This window comes from Platichthys flesus, chromosome 9 (genome assembly GCF_949316205.1).
Source record: "Platichthys flesus chromosome 9, fPlaFle2.1, whole genome shotgun sequence".
NCBI classification, from domain to species: Eukaryota; Metazoa; Chordata; class Actinopteri; order Pleuronectiformes; family Pleuronectidae; genus Platichthys; species Platichthys flesus.
In genome coordinates this window covers 683072-707204 of record NC_084953.1, presented here as the reverse complement: position 1 = coordinate 707204, position 24133 = coordinate 683072, and the positions used below count along the sequence as shown (strand labels likewise).

General features: G+C 45.4%; 3 protein-coding genes and 1 long non-coding RNA gene across 7 annotated transcripts; 2 read left to right on the top strand and 2 right to left on the bottom strand.

Annotated features, from left to right (window-relative positions):
* Positions 1–422: 422 nt before the first annotated feature.
* Positions 423–7515, bottom strand: trmt1l (tRNA methyltransferase 1-like). 4 transcript variants are annotated; one of them, XM_062395241.1, is made up of 16 exons: positions 7431–7515; positions 6337–6438; positions 6192–6254; positions 5360–5473; positions 4973–5037; positions 4522–4678; positions 4320–4458; positions 4117–4196; positions 3507–3762; positions 3204–3416; positions 2941–3131; positions 2666–2732; positions 2329–2489; positions 2181–2243; positions 1472–1598; positions 423–802 (listed from the first exon to the last, which is right to left on the bottom strand). In XM_062395241.1, exons 1-16 carry the CDS (start codon positions 7489–7491, stop codon positions 619–621), a joined length of 2043 nt encoding a protein of 680 aa, XP_062251225.1. In that variant the 5' UTR covers positions 7492–7515; the 3' UTR covers positions 423–618. The 4 variants fall into 4 exon arrangements, with proteins under 4 accessions (XP_062251225.1, XP_062251226.1, XP_062251228.1 ...); XM_062395242.1 differs by having other exon boundaries at positions 4320–4440; XM_062395244.1 differs by lacking the exon at positions 7431–7515 and adding an exon at positions 7233–7250.
* A 1807-nt stretch (positions 7516–9322) lies between these two features.
* Positions 9323–9718, bottom strand: LOC133960556 (uncharacterized). The gene is made up of 2 exons (XR_009921930.1): positions 9635–9718; positions 9323–9517 (listed from the first exon to the last, which is right to left on the bottom strand). It is a non-coding gene; the product is annotated as an uncharacterized LOC133960556 (long non-coding RNA).
* Positions 9719–10188: 470 nt separating this feature from the next.
* Positions 10189–15394, top strand: LOC133960555 (interferon-induced protein with tetratricopeptide repeats 1-like). The gene is made up of 2 exons (XM_062395245.1): positions 10189–10214; positions 13424–15394. Exons 1-2 carry the CDS (start codon positions 10210–10212, stop codon positions 14718–14720), a joined length of 1302 nt encoding a protein of 433 aa, XP_062251229.1. The 5' UTR covers positions 10189–10209; the 3' UTR covers positions 14721–15394.
* A 2217-nt stretch (positions 15395–17611) lies between these two features.
* Positions 17612–22710, top strand: LOC133960767 (interferon-induced protein with tetratricopeptide repeats 1-like). The gene is made up of 2 exons (XM_062395605.1): positions 17612–17616; positions 20946–22710. The coding sequence occupies exons 1-2, from the start codon at positions 17612–17614 to the stop codon at positions 22231–22233; spliced, it is 1293 nt and encodes a 430-aa protein (XP_062251589.1). The 3' UTR covers positions 22234–22710.
* Positions 22711–24133: the final 1423 nt, after the last annotated feature.

Below are 24133 nucleotides of genomic sequence, written 5' to 3'. Positions count from 1 at the left end.
ACAACATTGTGTTAGTGTCAATAAAAATTGAGATATTTGTTTTTTATATGAATAGTTTACAAGTTAATTTAGACCGTGTGATTTATTTGTATTTCAGATAATAGAATTAGCAGTTATATAAAAACATGATGCGTCTGCCTGAGCCTTTATAAATAATAAATATAACACAAACACTGTTTAGACTTAATTGTTTAAGCCGTTTATATTGATTTAAAACGTGTAATGACTGAATACAAAATGTATGAATGAATCTTTCTATTTTGACTTTTTGTAAATTTTTCTATATCTGTTTTCAATTACAGAGTTCTGATTGATGAGGGATTTTTTAACCATAAATCATTTTTAACTAAATCCTTCACTTCCCTCTGGTGTGTTTCCGTCCCACAGAAAAAGATTGACCAGCTAAAGAATCAGTCAATTCATCTGGGAACAAAGATTTTTATTGTTTAAAAGGCAAAAGAAATAAAACCACAATAAACCAGAAACAATCAAACTTGTACCATATTAATCTGAGAAATGCAAAATAAATAGAAGATAGAGTTTCTTTGCTCGTTGAATCCTGGTGATCCCGTGGTCTCTGGTCAGTGCAGTCAGAACCTGGTTGTCAGAGATGAACCCTCAGGTGGTCTTCTCGGTGCTCACGCTCGTCTGCGTGGTGCCGGTGTACGTAGGCACGCTGTACTTCGTGAGGACAGACTTGAACTGCTCCAGCTTGGCGTCGGTTCGAATCCCCGTCGGGTCGAAGTGGGTCCGACTCACCCTGAAGCCGGCCTCCATCAGGTACAGAAGGAACTTGTTCAGCCTGTCGTCAAAAACAGGAACATCTCAACGTGACTCAGAGGTTTGATGCTTGGCTTCAGAATTTATTACTATCAAATGTTTTAGGATAATTCTGCTGTTGTTCTATATTTGTCTTATTGTCATGAATCCCACATGTGAGCCCAAAGCAACAGTTGTGAGTCCGTCTCTCAACAGTGAGCTCCGACTCCACTGGTTCCTTCTGGAGACTTAGTGGAACACGTTTGTTTAGAAGAAGAGAAGAGAAATGAACAGTTAACAGAGTGATTGATTGATTGATTGATTGATTGATTGATAAAACGTGGAGCACGTCACAGATGTTAGAATCTCCCCCTCGTGGCTGTTTGCCTCCATCTAGTGGCAGGAAACATGTTAACAGTCTCTCTCTGTTCCGGAGTCCAGACCTTGTTTTTAAACTTGACCTTCAGCTTTGACCTCAACATCTAACCAGGTCCTCTAGTGAACTCTTCAAATGAACGTGCTCAGATCTAAAGAGGTTCTCTGGAGGAGCTCTGAGATACCAGGACACTCGTCAGCAGATATCCTAAAGCAGCTGCTCAGTGTAGGAGGAACCAAGCGTCAGGGACTATTTTCAGCAGCGGATGAATCCACGTGTGGCGCTGCAGACTGATCTGAGGCAGCAGGGCGGTGTGGGGGGGCGTCAGGTACTCACTTGGGCATGTTCATGCCCCGGATGCTGTGGCGGTGGATGCTGTAGTAGAACGGCGGATGTTCCAGAGACGCATCAGACTTCAGCTTCTTCACCAGGTTCCCCGACTCCTCGCCGCTCTTCCTCTTCCCTGCAGGGAAACGAAGAAGAGTCTCTGTGAAGATCCTTCTAGCTGACTCCCTCTGTTCAAACCAGTCACAGTTATTATTCATCTTAACAGAACAGGTGGAATCTGATACATTTCTCTTTCCTGTTGGAAACTCAAATTTAATTAAACACGAAATTAAAGTTAATCCTTAAACCTGCAGAGCATCATCTGCTGAGGGCTGGGCCACACTGCCCCCTAGAGGACAGAGGTAGAGCTACAGTCCAGGATCCTCCACTGGATTCACTGTGAGCAAGTGTGTGTGTGTGTGTGTGTGTGGGGGTGGGGGGGGCTTCTAACAAGTGACAGACTCAGACATCTCTGGATAAACTCTGGACCCGGTTCCTCTGACTTTACCCGCAGCTCATGTCTGAAAACAGCTCATGAGCATTTGGAGGAAGGTCCATTGGGATCTGAACTCAAGTGGAGGAGACGTTGTTTGGTTCAGACCTCAGACTTTTCAGTTTGGACACATCAGGAGCGAGAGGACGGGAGACGTTGAGGGACGGCGTGGACATGGAGACACTTCATGTGGAGCTCAGAGAGAAGATCAGTACCAAGACTCACCGGACTGATCAGGACCCGACTCCTCTCCGCTGTGTAACGTCTTGATCACGACTCCACACTCCACTGCAGAGGAAACACAACATCCTGTCAACACGTGCTGCAGCGCACACACACACACACACACACAGACACACACAGCGAGTTGTACCCTGGTTGAAGGCGGACGGTCCGTGCATCAGAGACTTGAGGGACGTGCAGTCGGACTCGCAGATCAGAGTTTTGACGAGCGGCTGGATGTCGTCCATACTGTGCTGCACCGCCGCCGAGAGCATCCTCCTCAGGAAGCCTGTGTTAAACAGAGGACCAGCCCTACACACAGACACACACACACACACACACACACACACAACTCATGATTGACTACAAACATTAGTTGATGTTGTTTCTCTGTGTGTTGATGTTGTTGAGTGTCTGTGTGTTGATGTCGATGTGTGTCTGTGTGTTGATGTCGATGTGTGTCGGTGTGTTGTGTGTCTGTTGTGTACCACAGCGGTCCCAGGTACACAGCCGTCTTCCCAGGCAGACTTCCATGACAGTTGCAGGGCAGCGTTTCTGGAGGAGACGAGTCAGGACAGGATTTAGAGTTGTGTATATTTTGTCATGTGATCAGCTGCGGACTTGAGACATCACGTTAAGAGGGAAACTAAATGTTCTCAGACCATGGTGACCTCTGACCTCTGACCTCTGACCTCACAAATGTAATCACTTCATCCGTGAGTGGGACTGAACCTTTGTGCCGTGTTCTGATGCGTTTACTCACCGTCCACCATGTTCCCCAGTTTGAGGAAGACCCTCTCCTCGCACCACTGACAGTGGACCAGCTTCCGCAGCTTCCTGGCGGACTCGTCGGCCTGCATGGGGCCCCTGAGGACCCTCACCACCACCAGGACGAAGTGCTCCAGCGCCACCGCCAGCAGCACCTCGATGCCTTTGTTGCAGCGAGCCGCCGCCCTGCGCACACGGGAACCAGGACTGAGTTCTGTCCTCGGCCTCAGTGTCAGGACGCGAGGACGGAGGTCTTACCGTGCCGCGGTGGCCACCACGATGCGAGCAGCCAGCTCCTTGTAGTACTCGGTGCGCACGATGTGGCTGCTGTAGTGCCGCAGCGTGACGTCGGGAGCCTTGGCGTACAGCGAGCCGGTGTCCGTGGACGTCACCGACACGATGCCCAGGTTCCGGACGTTCCTGAAGGCGGCGTCCAGGTAGTTCACCGCCGTGCCGAACGGGTCCAGGTGACTGAACGCATTACAAATGACTGACGTGTCACATTGTCCGGAGAATCAATCACATGTTTAATTATTGACTTTACATTGGATCATATCTCACATGTAGTCAAAGGGCCGAAGGTGCATGATGACGTTGGCATCCATCTTGGCGACCTCCACCGTGGCGATGGGCGTCCCCTCCTCCTCCTCGCTGCCGCCCCCCTCGGGCCCCCGGGGCCCTCGCGCCCCCCCCTCCACTCGGATGTGGTTCAGCTCACAGTTCTCTTTGATCATTTTGACGCAGATGTCGCTGATGTCCGTTATGGTCACTTTGACGGCCTGACGCAGGTGCTTGGCCCACTGGAGCCCCATGATCCCTGAGGGCCGGCGGGGGGGCAGACACAAGATGGAGGTTAACCTTCTTCACAGCAGATGAGGTGAAACTGAACGTTAGTGGGCGTCGGCCTTTCACAGTCAAGGTTACACCAAGAAATCAGTCTTTAGGGATTTGAGAGCCTCAGACAAACACAACTAATAAATAATAACAATATTAGTTCAGTAGTCAAACCTTCACACACATCATACCCCCCCCCCCCCAGGTGTGTTGACAGTGAGCCGGGTGGCAGAGGACCGCCTGTCGTCTCGTCATGTGATTCAAACTAGTGACAGAATCGTAGAAGCTGTGAGAAGAGCCCGATGTCTCGGGGAGTCTCTTTGTGACGGCGTCTCACCTGTGGCTCCGAACGCGTCCAGACACTCCAGCGGGTTCCTCTCCTCGGCCAGAACGGCCAGCGCACAGAACACCAGCTGCCTGGAACAGCCACAGACACACAACATCACAACCCACAGGGTCCAGGCATAAAGGACAAGCTGCGCACAGACACGGGAGAGGGAAGACTCCATCTTTACTCCATCTCCCCCCCCCCCCCCTCACCTGTTGGCCTTCATCTTGCGGTTGAAGTAGGTGTCGCTCTTCTGGGGGGTGGTGTGGTTGGGGAGGAGCTGCACGTTCGTTCCGAGTTCTTTCATGATTTCAAAGGCCTGACCAGAGGGAGCTGCTGACACACACAGGTCTTCATACACTTTACATACAGCCACTGATCATACATACAGTGTTTTACATACGTGTTATTTACCGGGCTCTTGGAGAGGCAGGTCGGAGCAGCCGCTGTAGCTGGCCTCCGTCTCGCCCTTGTTGACGTGGCGCTTCAGGTGGCTGATCATGTCGGTCTTGCGGGCGATGGTGACGGAGCAGACCACACAGTGGTAGTGGGCCACGTGGCGTCCTGACGCCTGGACGCACAACGGGACTCGAACTCAAATCAACACTAAATGAACACGTGTGTCTTTAAATGACTGTTTTGGGTTTTAGATTTGTATTTTCTGCTTCACACAGACTTGAATTCATCACTGGGTTCTTTCTAAATGTGCAGCTCCAGAATATCTATTTTCATAATCATGAAAAATCTTTGAATGCTAATGAGGATTTAAGAAGAAATGAGCAGAGGACAGTTTGAGGCGTTCACATCAGAACACCACAGAGAGGAAACCGATCCTGCAGCTTTAACCTGATCCGTCTCATCTCACCTGATCTCCAGTCAGGCCGGGCTTCAGGTTCCTGCAGGGCAGGTGGCAGATACACATCCTCTGGCCTGAGGAATAGGTCAGAGGTCAACCATCACACTGAGGCCCACATATCAACGTGTTATTCTGACTGTTTGAGCTCATTATTCAAATTTAAATCTATGAAAACAAGAAAAGCACTAAAGGTTCCATGTATCTCATAAAACAAATTTAGAGCATTTAACAACAAACATTTCAGCAGGAACCTGTGGGACCATCCAGGCGAGGGGGGAGGCTGCAGGAGCAGGTCCAGAGACACTCAGACATTTGTTCTCACACACAGAACCTCTGAAAGCACCTCAGGTTCTGTTGTGGTCACATCACCAGCCTCAGAGAGCTTCTGCTTCCTACCTTCAAACTCAGCGTAGACCTTCCAGTGGAGGTTCTGCAGGTGGCGACGCAGCTTGTGGCTGTAACAAGCTTTGAACTTCTCCTCCGGACACAGAGGACACGACTTGCGTCCCGCTGACGAGTGGAAACACAAAATCATTCAAGTTTCAGTCGCAGATTATTTTGTGGATTGATCAGAGAGAAGAAGAGTTCCTCACTTTGACTCTTCTCTCTGGAGTCAAACTTTGAAGAAGTCTTATTTGTCTTTAGGGAGCTTCACTATTTGTACCTGACTAACAACATCGTCAGTTGAATCCCAATCCTCTTTGCAATAAGAAGATTGGAACATGATTCTTTTTTAAATAACACAGTTGCTGACCTCATCCACGAGGCCTGGGGCCCAGTCACCGGCCTGGGGCCCAGTCACCGGCCTGAACTGGTTGAGCTGCAGACCTGGAGTCAGGATGAAACTTTATTTCACCTTATTCTCTGTCTTAATGTCGCTGCTGCACATTTATGATTTGTTGTTGATGTGTGTTGCATTAGTTCAGAGGCACAACTCAGGTTGTTCACTTTATAACATGAGCCTGAACATCCAACCAAACCCTGTTGAAGAGAATGGTAAATCAATAAATGTTGTTTGTTAGTCTCTGTGATAAAACTCATCTGTGTTTGTTGGGTACAAACACACAACTGCTGTGGTTTCATCACATTTGACATCTTAAATGTCTCTTCCTGTATAATCAGCTCAACAAGACTCAGAGATATTTCCTTGTGGTCGTTGACACTGGGAGCAGCTGATCCTTCAACTGGTCCTGGTTTAGGGCTGAAGAGCCTGAGGAGGTGGACTCACCTCCGTTGAGGTCCACCAGCATCTCCAGGCCGTCCAGCTGGGTCTGGATGGACACGTGTCTCTCTGTCAGTAGAAAGCATGATGTTTACCTGAGCGGTTACAAAACTGTGAACTGATCATCAAACAGCAGCTTGTGATGAGTCACCCGAGGTGGTGGTGGAGGGTTTGGCATCGTGGTCGTCAGCCGCCTGGTCCTCCGCTGAGCGAGTGGCTGCTTGGGCCCCGACTGCAGCTGCACCATCGCCCCCTACAGGCAGAAAAAACACTTTCACAATCCATCAACCTGGATCCGGTAGAGGAGGTCGTCTCCCGGTTCTTTGATTCACACATCAAATCAAAGACTGTCAGTAAATCACAGATAACAACCAGTCCTGTGGTGCAGCTCCACCGTGAGGCCACGTGTAGATCCCCCATGACAACAATACACAGTGTGGTCCTGTGGTTCAGCTCCACCATGAGACCACATATAATAACTAATAATAACCGGACACTGTTTGGTCCTGTGGTGCAGCTCCACCATGAGACCAAATGTAAATCATCCATAACAACCAGACATAGTGTGGTCCTGTGGTGCAGCTCCACCATGAGGCCACGTGTAGATCACCCATAACAACTGGACACTGAGTGGTCCTGTGGTGCAGCTCCACCATGAGACCAAATGTAAATCACCCATAAGAACCAGACATAGTATGGTCCTGTGGTGCAGCTCCACCACGAGGCCACATAGAGAAACCGATAACAACTGGACATTGTGTGGTCCTGTGGTGCTGCTCCACCATGAGACCAAATGTAGTTCACCAATAAGAACCAGACATAGTATGGTCGTGTGGTGCAGCTCCACCACGAGGCCACATAGAGAAACCGATAACAACCGGACACTATGTGGTCCTGTGGTGCAGCTCCACCATGAGACCACATATAATAACTAATAACAGCCGGACACTGTGTGGACCTGTGGTGCAGCTCCACCATGAGACACCAAAACTGTCCACGAAGTAGGCGACGCTGTGGACAAACGTCAACCTCTGCGGGGAATCGAACCTTTGACTGGTCACCACGACCAGGTGGCTGATGAGTGTTTGGGCCCTGTGGCGGAGCTCCGTGCTGAGGCCCTGTTTTCCTTCAGCCGTTAGAAACTGAAGTTCTTCGTGAATTCGGAACAAACTAAGAATAACTAACGAAGCAATGCGCAGTTCCCGCTCCGGAGTAAAGTTAGAGCGCACTGCGCAGTGTGCTTACGTGTGATTTCTGCGTCCTCCTGGTAACGCGGAGCAGCTTCCGCCTCCTTCAGCTCCGCCATTACGATCTGAAGTAACGCCCGCCCTCACCCGCCTGTGATTGGCTCTCTGTAGGAGAAGAAGAGCTGTGATTGATCAAACTTGCGGAAATCATAACATCAACCAATCAGAGGCTAAGAAGGGGCGGAACTTTGCCCAACTCGGGTGGGAAATCAACTATAGCTAAACATATGCCGGAAACGATCTTTCCTAAGTAAACTGCAAACTTTTGAAATGTATATATATTTGAATTGTTGATCAGAAATTATCATAATTAACAAAATATAAAAAATCATAAGAATAAATAATACTAGTAAAAATAGTCATCGTCATCATCATCATCTATCAATCTACACCAGTAGGTGGAAGCAGGTGGCATTTTTCCTTAATATATATTGTTGTGTTAAATTTGTTGTGTGTCTTTAAGTGTCTCTGAGTGTTTATGTATGCGTGTATGTGTTTGTGTGTTTGTGTGTGTGTGTCAGTTTCACTTACAGACAAATGAAAGTTAAGTGTAGTGTGTGTGTGCGTGTGTGCGTTTGTGTGCGTGTACGTGTGTGTGTGTGTGAGTGAGTGAGTGTGTGAGTGTGTGTATGAGTGAGTGAGTGTGTGAGTGTGTGTGAGTCAGTTTCTTTTAAAGACAAATTAAAGTTAAGTTTAGCGTGTGTGTGTGTGTGTGTGTGTTCATGTGTGTGTGTGTGTGTGTGTGTTTGTGTGTGTGTGTTCGTGTGTGTTCGTGTGCGTGTGTGTGTGTGTGTGTGTGTTTGAGTCAGTTTCTTTTACAGACAAATTAAAGTTAAGTGTAGCGTGTGTGTATATGTGTGCGTGTGTGTGTGTGTGTGTGTGTGTGTGTGTGTGTGTGTGTGTGTGTGTGTGTGTGTGTGTGTGTGTGTGTGTGAGGGAGTGAGTGAGTGTGTGTGATTCAGTTTCTTTTACAGACAAATGAAAGTTAAGTGTGTCACTGTACAAACACTCTTGTATAATGGCAGATTGGTTTAACAGTTGTGTTGATGTGTTCTGTAACATCCCTAACTCCCCTGATGTTGTTTTCTTGGACAAGGTTCAAAGGGAGGGAGTAGTCCTTGAGGCAGCCTGTGTCTATGACCTCTATATGGACATAGCCTTCCTTGACAAGTTGACCAAATACCAGCCCATTTAAAATGAGAGACCTAGGCTATACATGTAAGCTGGTAGTATTCATATTTGGAAGTCTGGGGCATGTCCATAAGCTTTCGGTCAGTGGACTACGACTGGCAGGACTTAGTAAGATTAAGATTAAGATGCATTTATTCGTCCCAAACACATGCACAGACATGCAAAGGCACACTCATGCAGGTAGGGAAATGTAACCTCTGCTTTTGACCCAGGGAGAGTCAAGCGTGACTGGGAGGGGCTCCTCGTTGTTTCCTGATTTCAGTGCCAGGAGGCGTAGGACTACGCCTGCGCACCATCAAGGGAGAACCAAAGTACAAACTTTGAAAGAGCGAACAAAATACAGTAAAAGTTGAATATTTTAAAAAGAAGTGAAGACAAACAGCAGAAATCTCCTGAACGTTCTGATGTTTGAACTCAAAAGCATAAAGGAGGAGTTCACCATCAGGAGGCGTGGCTTAGAAAAACCAACCTGTGCAGTGTCAGAACCTCCAAGTGTTTATATTCCATTCATGACATGTCACTGTGACCTCTGACCTCTGATCAGTTTATCTATGAATCATGAGGCGTTTCTTCTGATAACACGTTCACAAGAGAAGAATTAGTTTCATCTGAGACCTTTGACCTCCAAGTGAACGTTCATGAGACGGAATGAAAATCCCTCTGGTCGGACTCGGGAATCAAAACCTCCACAGACTCAGGACCAATCGATCAGAATCTTTATTAACTCAATCAACAGAAAAGGTTTGAAACAAAAGCTTCACAGACTCAGAACGACACGATCATAAAAACAGAAGTCACGTTTCATACGAGGCTCCAATGGAAAAAGAAAAAGATGTTCAGTAAAAAGGAGGTCACTCGTTTCTCCGACTCTTCTTGTGGCTCTTTTTTGAACTCCTGTGACGAGAAACACACAAAATCTTGTTTAGTGCAAATATTTAAAAGAGTGATTCACACTTTATCACAGATAATGAACCAGACTGGAGGAGACCCTGATGATCTGAACCCTCTCACCTCTCTGGAGACTTGGAGTGGCTGCGATGTCGGTGGCTCCTGTGGTGACCTGGTTCACAACCAAGAAGACAACCATGATCACATATCTCGAGAGGCGGTGGTCTAGTGGCAGAAACTTGGACTATGGGCAGAGAAGGTCTCTGGTTCGACTCCAAGGAGAAACAACAAAAGACAAACCTGGATTGATCTGTCCAAAAATCCAAGAGTCTCCCTACCCTGTCTAGTGCCCCTGAGCAAGGCACCTTACTCCCCCAACATCTGCTCCCCGATCGCTCACTGCTCTGTGTGTCCTGCACCAGATGGGTCAAAAGCAGAGGTTACATTTCCCTACCTGCATGAGTGTGCATGTGCATGTCTGTGCATGTGTTTGGGACGAATAAATGGATCTTAATCTTAATCTTAATATCATCAAGTCCACTCAGCTCTTTATTACAAGATGGTTTCCTCTGTGTTAAAGTCCATGACCAAACATCATTGAATCCACGTTACATCACTAATCAAAGTTCGCCTCATGAGCTCCATATAACGCCGCTCCGCTGTCAGACGTTCACAGCTGCAGAGTCAGAGGAGACGAGATGAGGTGAGTTCATTTCATTCATGATTCTTCATGAACATTAATGATCCTTTAAGTCAGTGACAGTGTTTGTTTCATCACATCATCTTGTGTATTGACCTTATTAATAAGAATATTGTGAATTAAAGCAGCACTGACATTCACAGATATATCTGTGTCTGTGATAATGTTGATATTAAAACTTTTATTCCACACGATAAACGGTGCAGAAAAGATTTGCATTTGTGTTTTCCTTTTATTTATAATTCTTTATAATAAAGTTGATGGTTAAACTTGGTCAAAATGGTTTGATAACATCATCTTAAGAATCATTTTTCAATGTATACATCGGCTGTAATTAATAATTTGATATTATAAATGAATTACTCCCTGATACTGACATCAGCCCAGGGTCTGATATTTATCATTGTTGTTGTGCAATAATGCTTAAAAAGTGATACCATAGAATAGTGTGCCTTTAGGCATTCAATAAATTTTGTTATCAAAATAAAATATAAAACATTAATATTTAAAATATCAATATTAGATCATAACTTTAGTTGGTTAAAGCTGTCTCGGGCAACACTCTCAAAGGAAAGGAAAAGATAGCCATTTAGATCTAATTAGTAGATTAGATCTGATATATCTGATATAAGAACTATGAGCAGTATTAAAGGAAATAGTATTAACAGCTTTTGTATGATATAATAACTTTAAGCAAGATAAATATGCAAAAATATATAAATATGAATATACTATAGGCAGGATAATACAGTAGTAAAGAAAAGTAGCAGTGTAGTGCAAGTGTTCAAGTGTTCAGTGGTTGGAAGAGGGTGTGGGAACGGGGGGGCTGCTGCTGTCACTGCGGTGCAGAGTTCATCAGGGTGACAGCTGCAGTGATGAAGCTGTTCCTGAACCTGCTAGTCCGGGACCAGGACCCTGTAGCGCCTCCCAGAGGGGAGGAGGGCAAACAGTCTGTGGCTGGGGGGAGAGCTGTCCTTGACGATGCTGCGCGCTCTCCGCAGACGTCTCTTGCCCTGGACAGCTGCGATGGTGGGGAGTGAGGACCTGGTGATGCGTTGGGCAGTTTTCACTCTGCAGTGACTTCCGGTCCGCAGCAGAGCAGCTGCCATACCACACTGAGATGCAGTTGGTGAGGATGCTCTCGATGGTGCAGCGGTAGAAATTCACCAGAATCTGAGGAGACAGATGAGCCGTCCTCAGTCTCCTCAGGAAGAGGAGACGCTGGTGAGCTTTCTTGACCAGGGTTGAGGTGTTGAGGGTCCAAGAGAGGTCCTCAGAGATGTGGACACCCAGGAACTTGAAGCTGGTGACACGCTCGACCTCCGTCCCGTTGATATGGATGGGGGTGTGTGTGCCACCTTTCTTCCTGAGGTCCATGATGAGCTCTTTGGTCTTCTTGGTGTTGAGAGCCAGGTTGTTGTCGGTGCACCACGCCGCCAGGTGCTGGACCTCTTCTCTGTAGGCCGACTCATCGTTGTTGCTGATGAGGCCAATCACCGTAGTATCGTCTGCAAACTTGACAAAAGTATTAGTTACATGTACAGGAATGCAGTCATACGTGAATAGTTATGCAACATTAGTGAAAGAAAAACATTTATTATGACTATAATAAAGTATAAAAACACAAATTACTAGCAAACGTACTAACTATTACAAAGATGTGAATGTGTCTGTGTGTGTTTATTTAAATTAAGGTCTCTCAAAATGGTGGTTGACCAAAAGAGTAACACCTTCCTGTGGGCTCCTAAGATGGTAGGTCACCCCCCCCCCCTCTCCTTCAGAATGTGTTTTACACCATGTAGCGGGGGTCTGAGCTAATAAGGTGAGGAGATATGCGTGTGTCTGTGTAAAATTGTTAAGTCAGAGACTGAAAGGGTCAGAGAGATCCTGTGGAGAGCGTGACTAACATTAACTTAGAAACACAATATCACAACAAATATCAAACTCATAAACACCACACAGATCAAATAAACCGTCTTGCTTAGCGTAGAACAATTATTAAGCCCAGATTTTGTTACCAGTCTGAGGAAAAGAAGGAAAGAAGTTCAGTTAGCAGTAGGGTTTGGTACCGAGAACCAGTTCCAATACAATCGGTACCTACCCAGACCGAATTGCAGCGCAGATTTCGGTGCTTCATTTCGGTGCCTGAGCCAATTGAAGACTGAGGTCTTATTTCCTCCCGCCTCCTCACACTTCCACTCCTTCCTTCACGGGAAGGGGCGCCTCGCGTCGGGCCCCCGCATGAGTCGGGCGCAGCTGCCGGTGGACAAGCTCTTGTCTCCGCGCTGCCCGCGTAACGCGTGCGTCAGGGCTTCCGTGCAGGTGTGGGAGGATCTCCTCGCCAGACCTCTCCTCGGCGCTGGCTGGCCCCCGTCGGGCACATTTCCTCCGTGGTGGTGCACCGGGACCGGCTCTGGGTCGGCTTGTTAAAATGTGTTTTGTATTTATTTATAATCTACTTTATTCAGTTCATATATTTGGGATAAAAAAAGAAAGCCATTCTTAAATGTCGTCAAGCGTCGTTTCAAATATCGGTTTAGGCACCAGTATTGTAGCTGCAGGACATCTAGTTGCTGCTAGGAGATTGTTAAAGCTTGAGATGTACGGAGGTTTCCTTGAAGAGATGAGTTGGAAGCTGCACCTCTGACCTCCGGTTGTTGGGAAGAGAAGATTTGAGCTGGAGCAGCCCAGTCCCCCCCTCGGTGAATGCAGGAGAAAAAGGGCTGACCGCCTGCTGTCCTTGGAGGGTTGTGGAAAAGAGGAAGAATTGGGGCAGACAATGGGTTTTATTGGCCTGGTGACCTCACAGTTCATGGGCCAGAGTGACCTATAGGAGTTGACCCTTGAGGTTTTTCAGACATCATTGTGAAGTGGTCTTGAACAAAAGGACCTGCTGCATCCTTGGAGACTGAGTTCGGGAGGCTTGCTCCAGAACATGGGGCCGAACTTTGGTTTCACAAAAACCATGTCCCAACATTATTATTTATAGAGAACTTTTCAAAAGCCAGATACAGAAGTCAAACAAGGCAGCACTAAAACTAATGAGACATGAAATAGTTTAAAAGACAATTCGTCTTAATGATAATTATAACTAAAGTAAAATCAGGAATTTGAGTCATTGTTATTTTAATGATGAATGATCCTTTAGTCAGAACATTTGATATCAAACAACTGATGATGTGTTTTAATGTTTATATTTAATCTCCCATCAGTGCTGCTCAGAGTGAAATACCCCTGGAGGGCAGACTGGGGGCGCTGCAGTGCCACTTCACCTGGGATCTGGAGCCCGGCAGGAACAAACTTTTGAGAATCAAGGACACGCTGCAGGACATCGGCACAGAGGACGGACACATGTGGCGAGGACACATTTACAACCTGCAGGGGTTCGTCCACTTCCAGCTGGGGTCCATTGAAGAAGCTAGGAGTTTCTTCAGCAGAGCCGAGGAGGCCTTCAGGCGGATGAGAGGAGCAGAGGAGGGTCCCTGGCTGGTGGTGACCTACGGGAACCAGGCCTGGCTGCACCATCACCAGGGAGAACTAGCAGAGAGTCGGGCTTGTCTGTCAAAGATCGACGGCCTGATGACTGAAGATCCATCGCAGGACGAGCTGCACCCGGAGATCTGCGCTGAGAAAGCCTGGACTCTGATGAAGTTCAGCAGAGAACAGAATCTTCTGGCAGATGATTACTTCCAGAGAGCCATCCGGATGCAGCCGGATGTGGTGGAGTGGCAGACCAGCCACGTGATATTGTTAGTTAACATGTCCAAACGCAACGCAACAGGGGTCGAGGAAGACATCATGGAGAAGCTGAGAAAAGCCAAGGAGCAGGATCCAGAGAACCTGTACCTCGCTGCCATTTACCTCCTGCAACTCGCTAAGAAAGGACAAATAGACCAGAGTGGAGCATGTGAGTTAGCCACAAAGGTTCTGAGAAACCCTGTCAGCAGCTACAGTGGAATCAGACCTTTGCTGTGGTTTTACAGAACCTTCACCTCCATAGACGAGGCTGTGGCTTTGGCAGAAGAGACTCTGAAGCTACATCCGGACGAACGTTATCTGAAAAGATGTGCTGCACTCTGCTACAGATGGAAGATCTGGGAGAAGAACAGTCGCCCAAGTCCAAGCCTGATAAAGAAAGGGATCCGTGCCCATAAAGATTTGATTTCTATTTATCCTGATACTTCATTTATGAAGAGAATACAACTCGCAAATATGTATGCAAGGTCAGAGAAGAAAAAGGCCAAATCTGAGAAGATCTTCCAGCAGCTGCTCGAAGAGGATCTGGAACCTGCTGAACAACAAGTCTTCTTCACCATCTACGCAAAACATCTGTTCTTCAATCAACAGCAGTCTAACATGTCAATCATGTATCACATGAAGGCGGTGGAGATACCAATCAAGTCCTTCTATCAGGAGAGCAGCATCCAGGCTCTGGAGAAGATCAGACACAGAAAGGGGAACCAAGAAGTCGACAGGTTTCTGTCCAGACTGAGAGAGTCTCAGAAATAAATCCACCAAATATCATCCACACACAATCTGAATCACTTTGCATTCATCTAATTCAGGGCAAAGTAAATCCACGTAGATTTATAGATTCAGCTGTTGTGAACACTGATGATCACATTTTAATTCAGCTTGTATTCGTACGGAGTCAGATCACAGTGACTGACAGGGAGAAGTCGTGGAGTTGGTTTTTCAACGTGAGGAAACGTTTGAGTTTAACGACATGTAGCTTGAGAATGTTCTGGTGGTGGTGATAATATAAACGTATTAAAAAGTCTTCAATATATTTCTATATCTGTAGAATACCTGTTGAATTGTTTTCAGAGTGGTTGTAATATTGAGGTTAACATTAGTAATGCATATGTAACAGCAGGTTTCAGGTCTTAGAGATTCATACATTATAATTAGAGGAAGACAACATTGAAACATATTCTATAAATCATATTAAGTGGAAACTGGCTGCAGTCATCATGTGTTTCTGATGTGGAGGGAACGTTTGCTCGCTCCTTTAAGACACAGCTTGTTTGTAAAGTTTATTAAACAACAGAACAGACTCTGTATTATATTTACTAATATTTTGAGTGATGAAAATTGAAATCTATAAAGTGTATTTCTTAAATTGAATGTTAATTGTTAATTTGTAGTATAACCTGAATATATGAACAGGTTTGCGTACACAGAGTATTTCACCTGTACTAATACTATTAAACACTTGTCTTTAATTGTGTCTCGTGTTTCCCTGAAAGAAATCTATGATAAATCCACAACTTCTCAAAGTTGCTGCTGTCAATATTAAACAAGAGAACTTCATTTGTCCAAAGGTTAAATCCTAGGTTTGGATTTTAAAAAGTGCTGGTTTACACTTTATCTCTCACATCCACGATTTCAGAATCATTTGCTGTAAATCACTTTCTGTAAGTAGAAAAGGCCGAGCTGATGAAGAACCTGAACAGGAGCTGAATCAGCAGGAAACCTGTTTGTGTCATTTGTCAGTGAATCAGTGAACGAACACAAATTCATCTGCAGAATGAAACGCAGCTTCGTTAGTAGAAACATTCCTCTAACAGCAGATCAGAGTTCATACACAGACACGAAACTGTTGTGCAGTAGTAGTAGACTTGATGTTGGCTAATTATTAATAATCATGAAAAATGGGTTTAAGTTTGAGCACAGGCTATAGTAATCCAGCTGTATTTACATACATATGCAAGAATAATCACCAGAAACAGGTACTTTAATTACACTAGAATTTATTTAAAGATAATAACATTAATGTAAATCAATGATTAATATTCCATCAAACTCAATATATCAAAGACAACAACAGCAGCAGCACTTATCACAATTTAGAACACACATGTAATACCGATGGTATATCTACGTGTGTATGTGTGCGTGGGTGTGTGGGTGTGTGCCTGTTTGTGTCTCCAAGTGTGTGGGTGTGTCGGTGTGTGTGTGTGTGGGTGTGTGTGTGTGGATGTGTGTGTGTCCCTGTCTGTGTCTCTAAGTGTGTGTGTGTGTGTGTGTGAATGGGAGAAACAGAAGGGGGAGTGGCAATGGTGTAATGACACAGTCACGTGGTGACGTAGTCTGGCCGAATTCAAAATGGTGGTACACTCATGTGATTCAAAATGGAGGATTATGTTGATGACGCCATGAGGCCGAAGTCAAGATGGCGGTAGGTCACGTGAGTTAAACAAAGGGAATTTAGGACAAAGAAATTCTGATCTGCCTCGTGGTTGAAGCTAGAACCATGAGTTTTAAAGGGGACATGTTATGAAAATTCCTCTTGTGTAGTGCTTCTACACGTTAATTTGGTATCTGTCATGTCCCCAAAATGTTTTTGTTGTGGTTCCTCTATTTCAGAAACGATATGCAGTAGTGCATCAAATGGGATTCGACCTAAATAAACGTCATAGTCACACCATGCCCATGTAGGGAGTCTCGCTACATAGCCTTGGACGAGCGAGCTAACGCTAGCCGAGCTCCCCCCAGCTAGAGTTAGCTCGCTGCTGCTACCCTTCAGACATGTAAGTGGCCGCATAAACAAGGGACCCCTGGGACTCCTCTAAACGTTGGCTCAATCTCCCACTGCTCCCACTGCGGGGCTGCACTGGGGAGCTGGGGCTCTCGCAGCCAGGCTCACCGGGGGTGACGGGGGCGGGGCACTCAAAACAGGTCAATCTGAGGAGGGCTGTTTTAAATGATCCTTGTGGTATTTTGACCAAAATATGTTACAGACATTTCATTAAGACGCCAAGGAGCCATATCAACTGTGGTGAAATGGGCATAATATGTCCCCTTTAAACAATGGAAGTTTAGAACAAGCTCTGATCCATCAGAGATGCGACCACGCTCTTTTAAAGTATCAGAAGATATTTATATGTCTACGTGAAATGTGTGGATGCAGGTCGGAAGGTGTGTGACGGCAGGTTGAGGAGAAGAGGGAGAGAGAAAAAGAGAGAGAGAGAGAGGGACATGCAAGGAGTGATCAGAAAAGCTCTGAAAACACACAAGAGACAAATTGACAGAGACTTTACCACTCCGTCCCCAAGTGGGCGCTGTGTACCGATCTTTTTTTGAGTAACGAAACTAATCAAAAACTTTTGAAACCGCTGACGTTTTTTAAGAGATGAACATTTTCCCCATTTATTTGAATGAGAGACTAAAATACAGTAAAAGTGAATATTTTAAAAAGAAGTAAAGACAAACAGCAGCAGAAATGTTGTGAACGTTCTGATGATTGAACTCAAAAGCATAAAGGAGGAGTCACCATCAGGAGGCGTGGCTTAGAAACACCAACCTGTGCAGCGTCAGAACCTCCAAGCGCCTCGTGAGCTCCATATAACGCCGCTCCGCTGTCAGACGTTCACAGCTGCAGAGTCAGAGGAGACGAGATGAGGTGAGTTCATTTCATTCATGATTCTTCATGAACACTAATGATCCTTTAAGTCAGTGACAGTGTTTGTTTCATCACATCATATTGTGTATTGACCTTATTAATACGAATATTGTGAATTAAAGCAGCACTGACTTTCACAGACATATCTGTGTCTGTGATTATGTTGATATGAAAACTTTTATTTCACATGATAAACGGTGCAGAAAAGATTTGAACGTTCTATCCATTCGGTTGCATTTGCGATTTCATTTCATTTAGAATTCTTTATAATAACGTTTATGGTAAAACTTTGTCAAAATGGTTTGATAACATCATCTTAAGAATCATTTTTAAATGTATACGTCGGCTGTATTTGATAAGTTGATATTATAAATGTATTACTCCCTGATACTGACATCAGCCCAGGGTTTGATATTTATCAAAGGTTGAGTGTGTGGTGGGTGTGCTGCCTGGCTGATTACAGCCACTGGCCGGCCAACCTTGTGTGTGGCGCAGATTACTCATGCCGGACAATGTTTTGAGCAAAGGTGGAGAAACCTTTCGTAAACCAATGTTCCGTGATCACAGATGACATCCCCACTTTAGATATGTGATCTTTACCATGAGTTAAGTTATCATAATGAGGAAAGAAATGTTTTGGCAAATAGGGTTTGTTGTCAGAATCAGAACCAGACGGTGATAGATGAGGTGAGGATGGACTCAATGATGGCTGTGTAGAACTCAACCATCACTTTCTTGATGGTGGAGGTGATGTTCTCCATCCACCTCAGGTCCTTTGCGATGACACAACTGTTTTAACTGGGGAGTTGCACATGGTGAGGGGGGCGGTTTGGGCTGAGCTCCTCCTGAAGTCTGCTACCATCTCTACAGTTTTCAAAGCGTTCAGCTCCAGGTGGTTCTGGCTGCACCAGGAAGCCAGGCTGTTTACTTCCTCTCTGTAGGCAGCCTCGTCCCCATTGGAAATTAATCCATTATCAATTGTGTCTTCAGCTAACTTCAGGAGTTTGATAGAGGGATGGCTGGAGGTGCAGTTGTTGGTGTAGAGGGAGAAGAGGAGAGCAGAGAGCACACAACCCTGCGGGGCTCCAGTGCTGATGGTCCGGGTGTCAGAGACAAGCTTCCCCAGCCTCACGCGCTGCTTCCTGTCGGTCAGGAAGTTGGTGATCCACCTGCAGGTGGGCTCAGGCACGCTCAGCTGTGTCAGCTTGTCCTAGAGAAGAGCTGGGGTGATGGTGTTGAATGACACAAACATGATCCTGGCGTAGGTGCCGGAGTCTACAACCGAACAATAATTGACACATTCAGAGAATCATCGGGAAAAAGCTAAAACAGAGATTCATAAACGAGACAACAGAGAATCATGCTCAAACCTTATGGGAAGTTTGTTAACCGTGCACGGGAGAGGTTTTGTTAAATTTCCCTTGACTGTAACGGTTGAGCCATGAGAGCAAATAAAGCAACACTCATTTAAGGAGATGTGGGTAAATCAGACATCATACAACAGAATAACCTGCACCAGAGTCGACCATGAAATTGAGTTTGTGACCGTTAGCCAGTGATGCCAGTAATGCTTTACTTAGTAACACGTTACTGGCATCTGACCAGTTTTTTCAGTAACGAGTAATCTAAAGCGTTACTATTTCTAAACCAGTAATCAGATTAAAGTTACATTTCCAAGTCAGTTACTATTTTGGTATTTGTGGTTAAACCGCTTGGCACGTGCTGCGGCTGGGGGAGAAGTCGCCCCGTCGCCCTCTTCTCCACGCCGCCGGAGGCTCGGTGTGCGGCATTCCTCAATTTTTTTTTTGGGGGGGGGGGGGGTTCTCGTCCCCGCCGCCTCATAGCATCTCTGGTGCGGGGGCTTTTTTTTTCTCCTGGTCCGCGGGGCAAAGTCTGTCGACGGTGCGGAAGGCAGGGACCGGTTGGAGGGGACCGGGTACGGCGGTTGGCGGCAGCGACTCTGGACGCGTGTCGGTTCCTTCTCGGGATCACCTCAGCTACGGCGCCCGCTGGGGGAACCCTCCGTTCGCGCGGGGGGGCTCCTCCGGCAGTTTATATTAAAGTGAGTGTTGGCAAAATCAGTTGTAATTTTTATGTTGAGGCGGCAGGGGAGTTATCGGCAGTTGCTGAATGTAACTAATAAAGTAACTTGTAATCTAACTTAGTTACTTTTAAAATCAAGTAATCTGTAAAGTAACTAAGTTACTTTTAAAATCAAGTAATCTGTAAAGTAACTTTTTCAAAGTAACTGTGGCAACACTGCCATTAGCACACAGTTCGAGTTGAGGCATGTTCTTAAAAGAATTAATTAATTTAACATTGTTTGTGTGTTTGTGTGTTTGTGTCTTCTCGCTGCTGGGGGCAGTCCTTTGCACAATGTCCTTTTTGTCTGCAGATGAAACACTCTTCTCTGCAAAGTGGGAGGCGTCGAGGGAAGCCTCGCCCATGGCCGCGCCCTTCTCTTCCTTGTAAAGTGAAGTTGTTGTCTCTGCTTTCGGCGCCATCTTGACTACGGGGCCTCACCGGTGTTGACGCAATCGGCATCGTGGTTAGCTGTCCTTTCTGGAGCTGTTGAACTTTTTGCCAGTAGTGGAGGAAGCAGACTATTCAGGAAGGCCTGTTTCAGATGTGTTTCAGAAGCACCCGGTTGGTCAACCAGTTGAGGTGCCACTGTGCTGGTCAAACAGGACAGTCAGACGAGTCAGACAGTCAGCGACGGACTCTTCGTTGCTTGGTAGAGTCTGGTCTTGTCACTGCATCATATCGAGGAGGCTTTTGTCATTGAGGAGGAGGAAAGCAGGCGTTGAGGAGAGGCCGCATTATGAGGAACAGCAAAGTCTCTTGACCATATTGGTAGAGATGTCACACTTTCCCATCCTCACTCTTGCAATCATAGGGTCCACACTTTGGACCCTCTGGGTCTGGAAGTCCCTCACTTCCCTGGTTTCCCATCCTTATTAATTAAGTGTATGAAATCGTGCACATCTACAATTCAAGGATCCTGTTCGTGACGCCAAGTTTTTCGTGGAAAATTATCAGGAGAAATAATGAGTTTTTTCAGACGGAGTTGTCTTAGAGTTTAATTATTAGCTCTGCAGAGGGTTACACAGCCACATGGCTCAGAGTGCAACCACGAGATGTTAACAAGAAAGGTTTTTATACAATGTGATAAACAGGAAACAAAACAGAGAACAGACAGGACCGTCTGCTGTCAGGCATCACTGTTACAAAAAGAGTGCACAGAAAACAGTCAAAACAGTAGGAAGACATTGATCAGGGGAATTTTACATTACAATGTGTTTTAATTTTTATAATTAATCTTCCATCAGTGCTTCTCAGAGTGAAATACCCCTGGAGGGCAGACTGGGGGCGCTGCAGTGCCACTTCAACTGGGATCTGGAGCCCGGCAGGAACAAACTTTTGAGAATCAAGGACATGATGCAGGACATCGGCACAGAGGAAGGATGCAAGTGGCTGGGACACATTTACAACCTGCAGGGGTTCGTCCACTTCCAGCTGGGGTCCATTGAAGAAGCCAGGAGTTTCTTCAGCAGAGCCGAGGAGGCCTTCAGGCGGATGAGAGGAGCAGAGGAGGGTCCCTGGCTGGTGGTGACCTACGGGAACCAGGCCTGGCTGCACCATCACCAGGGAGAACTAGCAGAGAGTCGGGCTTGTCTCTCAAAGATCGACGTCCTGATGACTGAAGATCCATCGCAGGACGAGCTGCACCCGGAGATCTGTGCTGAGAAAGCCTGGACTCTGATGAAGTTCAGTGGAGAACAGATGCTTCTGGCAGATGATTACTTCCAGAGAGCCATCCGGATGCAGCCGGACGTGGTGGAGTGGCAGACCAGCCACGTGTTAGCGTTAGTTAACATGTCCAAACACAGCGGAACAGGGTTCGAGGAAGACATCATGGAGAAGCTGAGAAAAGCCAAAGAGCAGGATCCAGATAACCTGTTCCTTGCTGCTGTTTACCTCCAGCAACTCGCTAAGAAAGGACAAATAGACCAGAGTGGAGCACGTGAGTTAGCTACAAAGGTTCTGAGAAACCCCGTCAGCAGCTACAGTGGAATCAAACCTTTGCTGTGGTTTTACAGAACCTTCACCTCCTCAGACAAGGCTGTGGCTTTGGTAGAAGAGGCTCTGAAGCTACATCCGGATGAACGTTATCTGAAAAGATGTGCTGCACTCTGCTACAAGTGGAAGATCTGGGAGAAGGACAGTCGCTCAAGTCAGAGCTTGATAGAGAAAGGGATCCGTGCCCATGAGGAGTTGATTTCTCTTTATCCTGATTCCTCATTTATGATGAGAATAGACCTCGCAAATATTTCTGCAAAGTCAGAGAACACCAAGGCCAAATCTGAGAAGATCTACAAGGAGCTGCTCGAAGAGGATCTTGACCCTGCTGAACAACAAGTCTTCTTCACCATCTACGCAAAACATCTGCGCTTCAATCAACAGCAGCTTAAGAAGTCAATCCAGTATCACATGAAGGCGGTGGAGATACCAATCAAGTCCTTCCATCAGGAGAGCAGCATCCAGGCTCTGGAGAAGATCAGATACAACCAAGAAGTCAACAGGTTTCTGTCCAGACTGAAAGACTCTCAGAAATAAATCCACCAAATATCATCCACACACAATCTGAATCTATTTGCATTCATCTAATTCAGGGAAAGTAAATCCATTTAGATTTATAGATTCAGCTGTTGTGAACACTGATGATCACATTTTAATTCAGCTTGTATTCGTACGGAGTCAGATCACAGTGACTGACAGGGAGAAGTCGTGGAGTTGGTTTTTCAACGTGAGGAAACGTTTGAGTTTAACGACATGTAGCTTGAGAATGTTCTGGTGGTGGTGATAATATAAACGTATTAAAAAGTCTTCAATATATTTCTATATCTATAGAATACCTGTTCAATTGTTTTCAGAGTGGTTGTAATATTGAGGTTAATAATAGTGATGCATATGTAACAGCAGATTTCAGGTCTGAGAGATTCATACATTATTATTAGAGGAAGACAACATTGAAACATATTCTATAAATCATATTAAGTGGAAACTGGCTGCAGTCATCATGTGTTTCTGATGTGGAGGAAACGTTTGCTCGCTCCTTTAAGAAACAGCTTGTTGGTAAAGTTTATTAAACAGAACACACTCTGTATTAAATTTACTAACAAATGTTGAAAATTAAACTCTGTAAAGTGTATTTCTTATATTGAATTTTAATTGTTAAGTTAATACGTTGTTAGTAAATTGTGTTTCTATACTTTATTATATTCATAATAAATGTTTTCTTTCACATATGTTCTTTCATTATCGTTGCATAAGTGAATTGCCAACCGCTACACTGTCAAGAAGTCCATAACGGTCACAGTTCATTATATAATTTTGATTAATAAATATTGATACTGCTAATCGAACTAGATCTGAATGAGACTGATCTTAATCAATAAATTGGCTCTTTTCCCTTCTTTGAAGGGTGGTGCCCTGCGAGAACTTTATCCAACTAAAGTTATTATCTCATATTAATATTTTAAATATTAATGTTTTATATTTTATTTTGATAACCAAATGTATTGTTTGCCTAAAGGCACACCTATCTATGGTAACTCTTTTTAAGCACTATTGCACAACACTAAGTACCTGACACGTCCTCAGGAGGGGGTTCCTAGTCCGGTTGGGAACTCTATTTTGTCTGAGTGATCATTTGAAGTGACATTCCGGTTAAGGACCACTTCAGGGTCCAGCCTGGTTCTTCTAAGTTCTGTACACCCGACAGAAAAGGTGGATCCCACAATGCATGGTGTAGTCTTGTGACCTCACAATATCACAAAGACAAGGATGTGTGTGTGTTTCACCTCCCTTTTTCTGCACCTCTGTGGATAGGTAAGTCGTCTTCCCTCCGCCCGCTCCCCCCTCACTTCCTGTTTTTCACTCAGCAGTAAGAGTTCTCTCTCTCCGCCACAACCTGTAAATGGACGATACAGAGATCTATGTCATTTCTTTCCAACTTTCTAAATCAAATCAAAGTTTATTGTCACATAAACTTTGATTCCTTTAATCTCTTTTATTTTATCATTTTTAATCTTTTTTCTGTCTAAACGTTTGTTTTCTGTCCCTACATTCTATATATTTTCCCCACATCTCTTATTATCTTCTGTCTTTCCACATTGTGACCTTTTTATTGGTCTTTCTCTGAGGAGTTTAATTCTGTCGACACTGAATGACCCATTATGAGGAACAGCAAAGTCTCTGGACCATGTTGGTAGAAATGTCCCAGTTTCCCGTCCTCACTCTTGCAATCATAGGGTCCAGACTTTGGACCCTCAGGGTCCGGAAGTCCCTCACTTCCCTTGGAACAATTGAAAGTTAAGTGTGCGTTTGTGTGTGTGTGTGTGTGTGTGTCAGTTTACATTTAAATTACATTACATTGCATTGAGCTGAAGCTCTTATCCAAAGCGACTCACAATAAGCATCAACCATGAAGGAACAAACCAGAATAACAAAAATC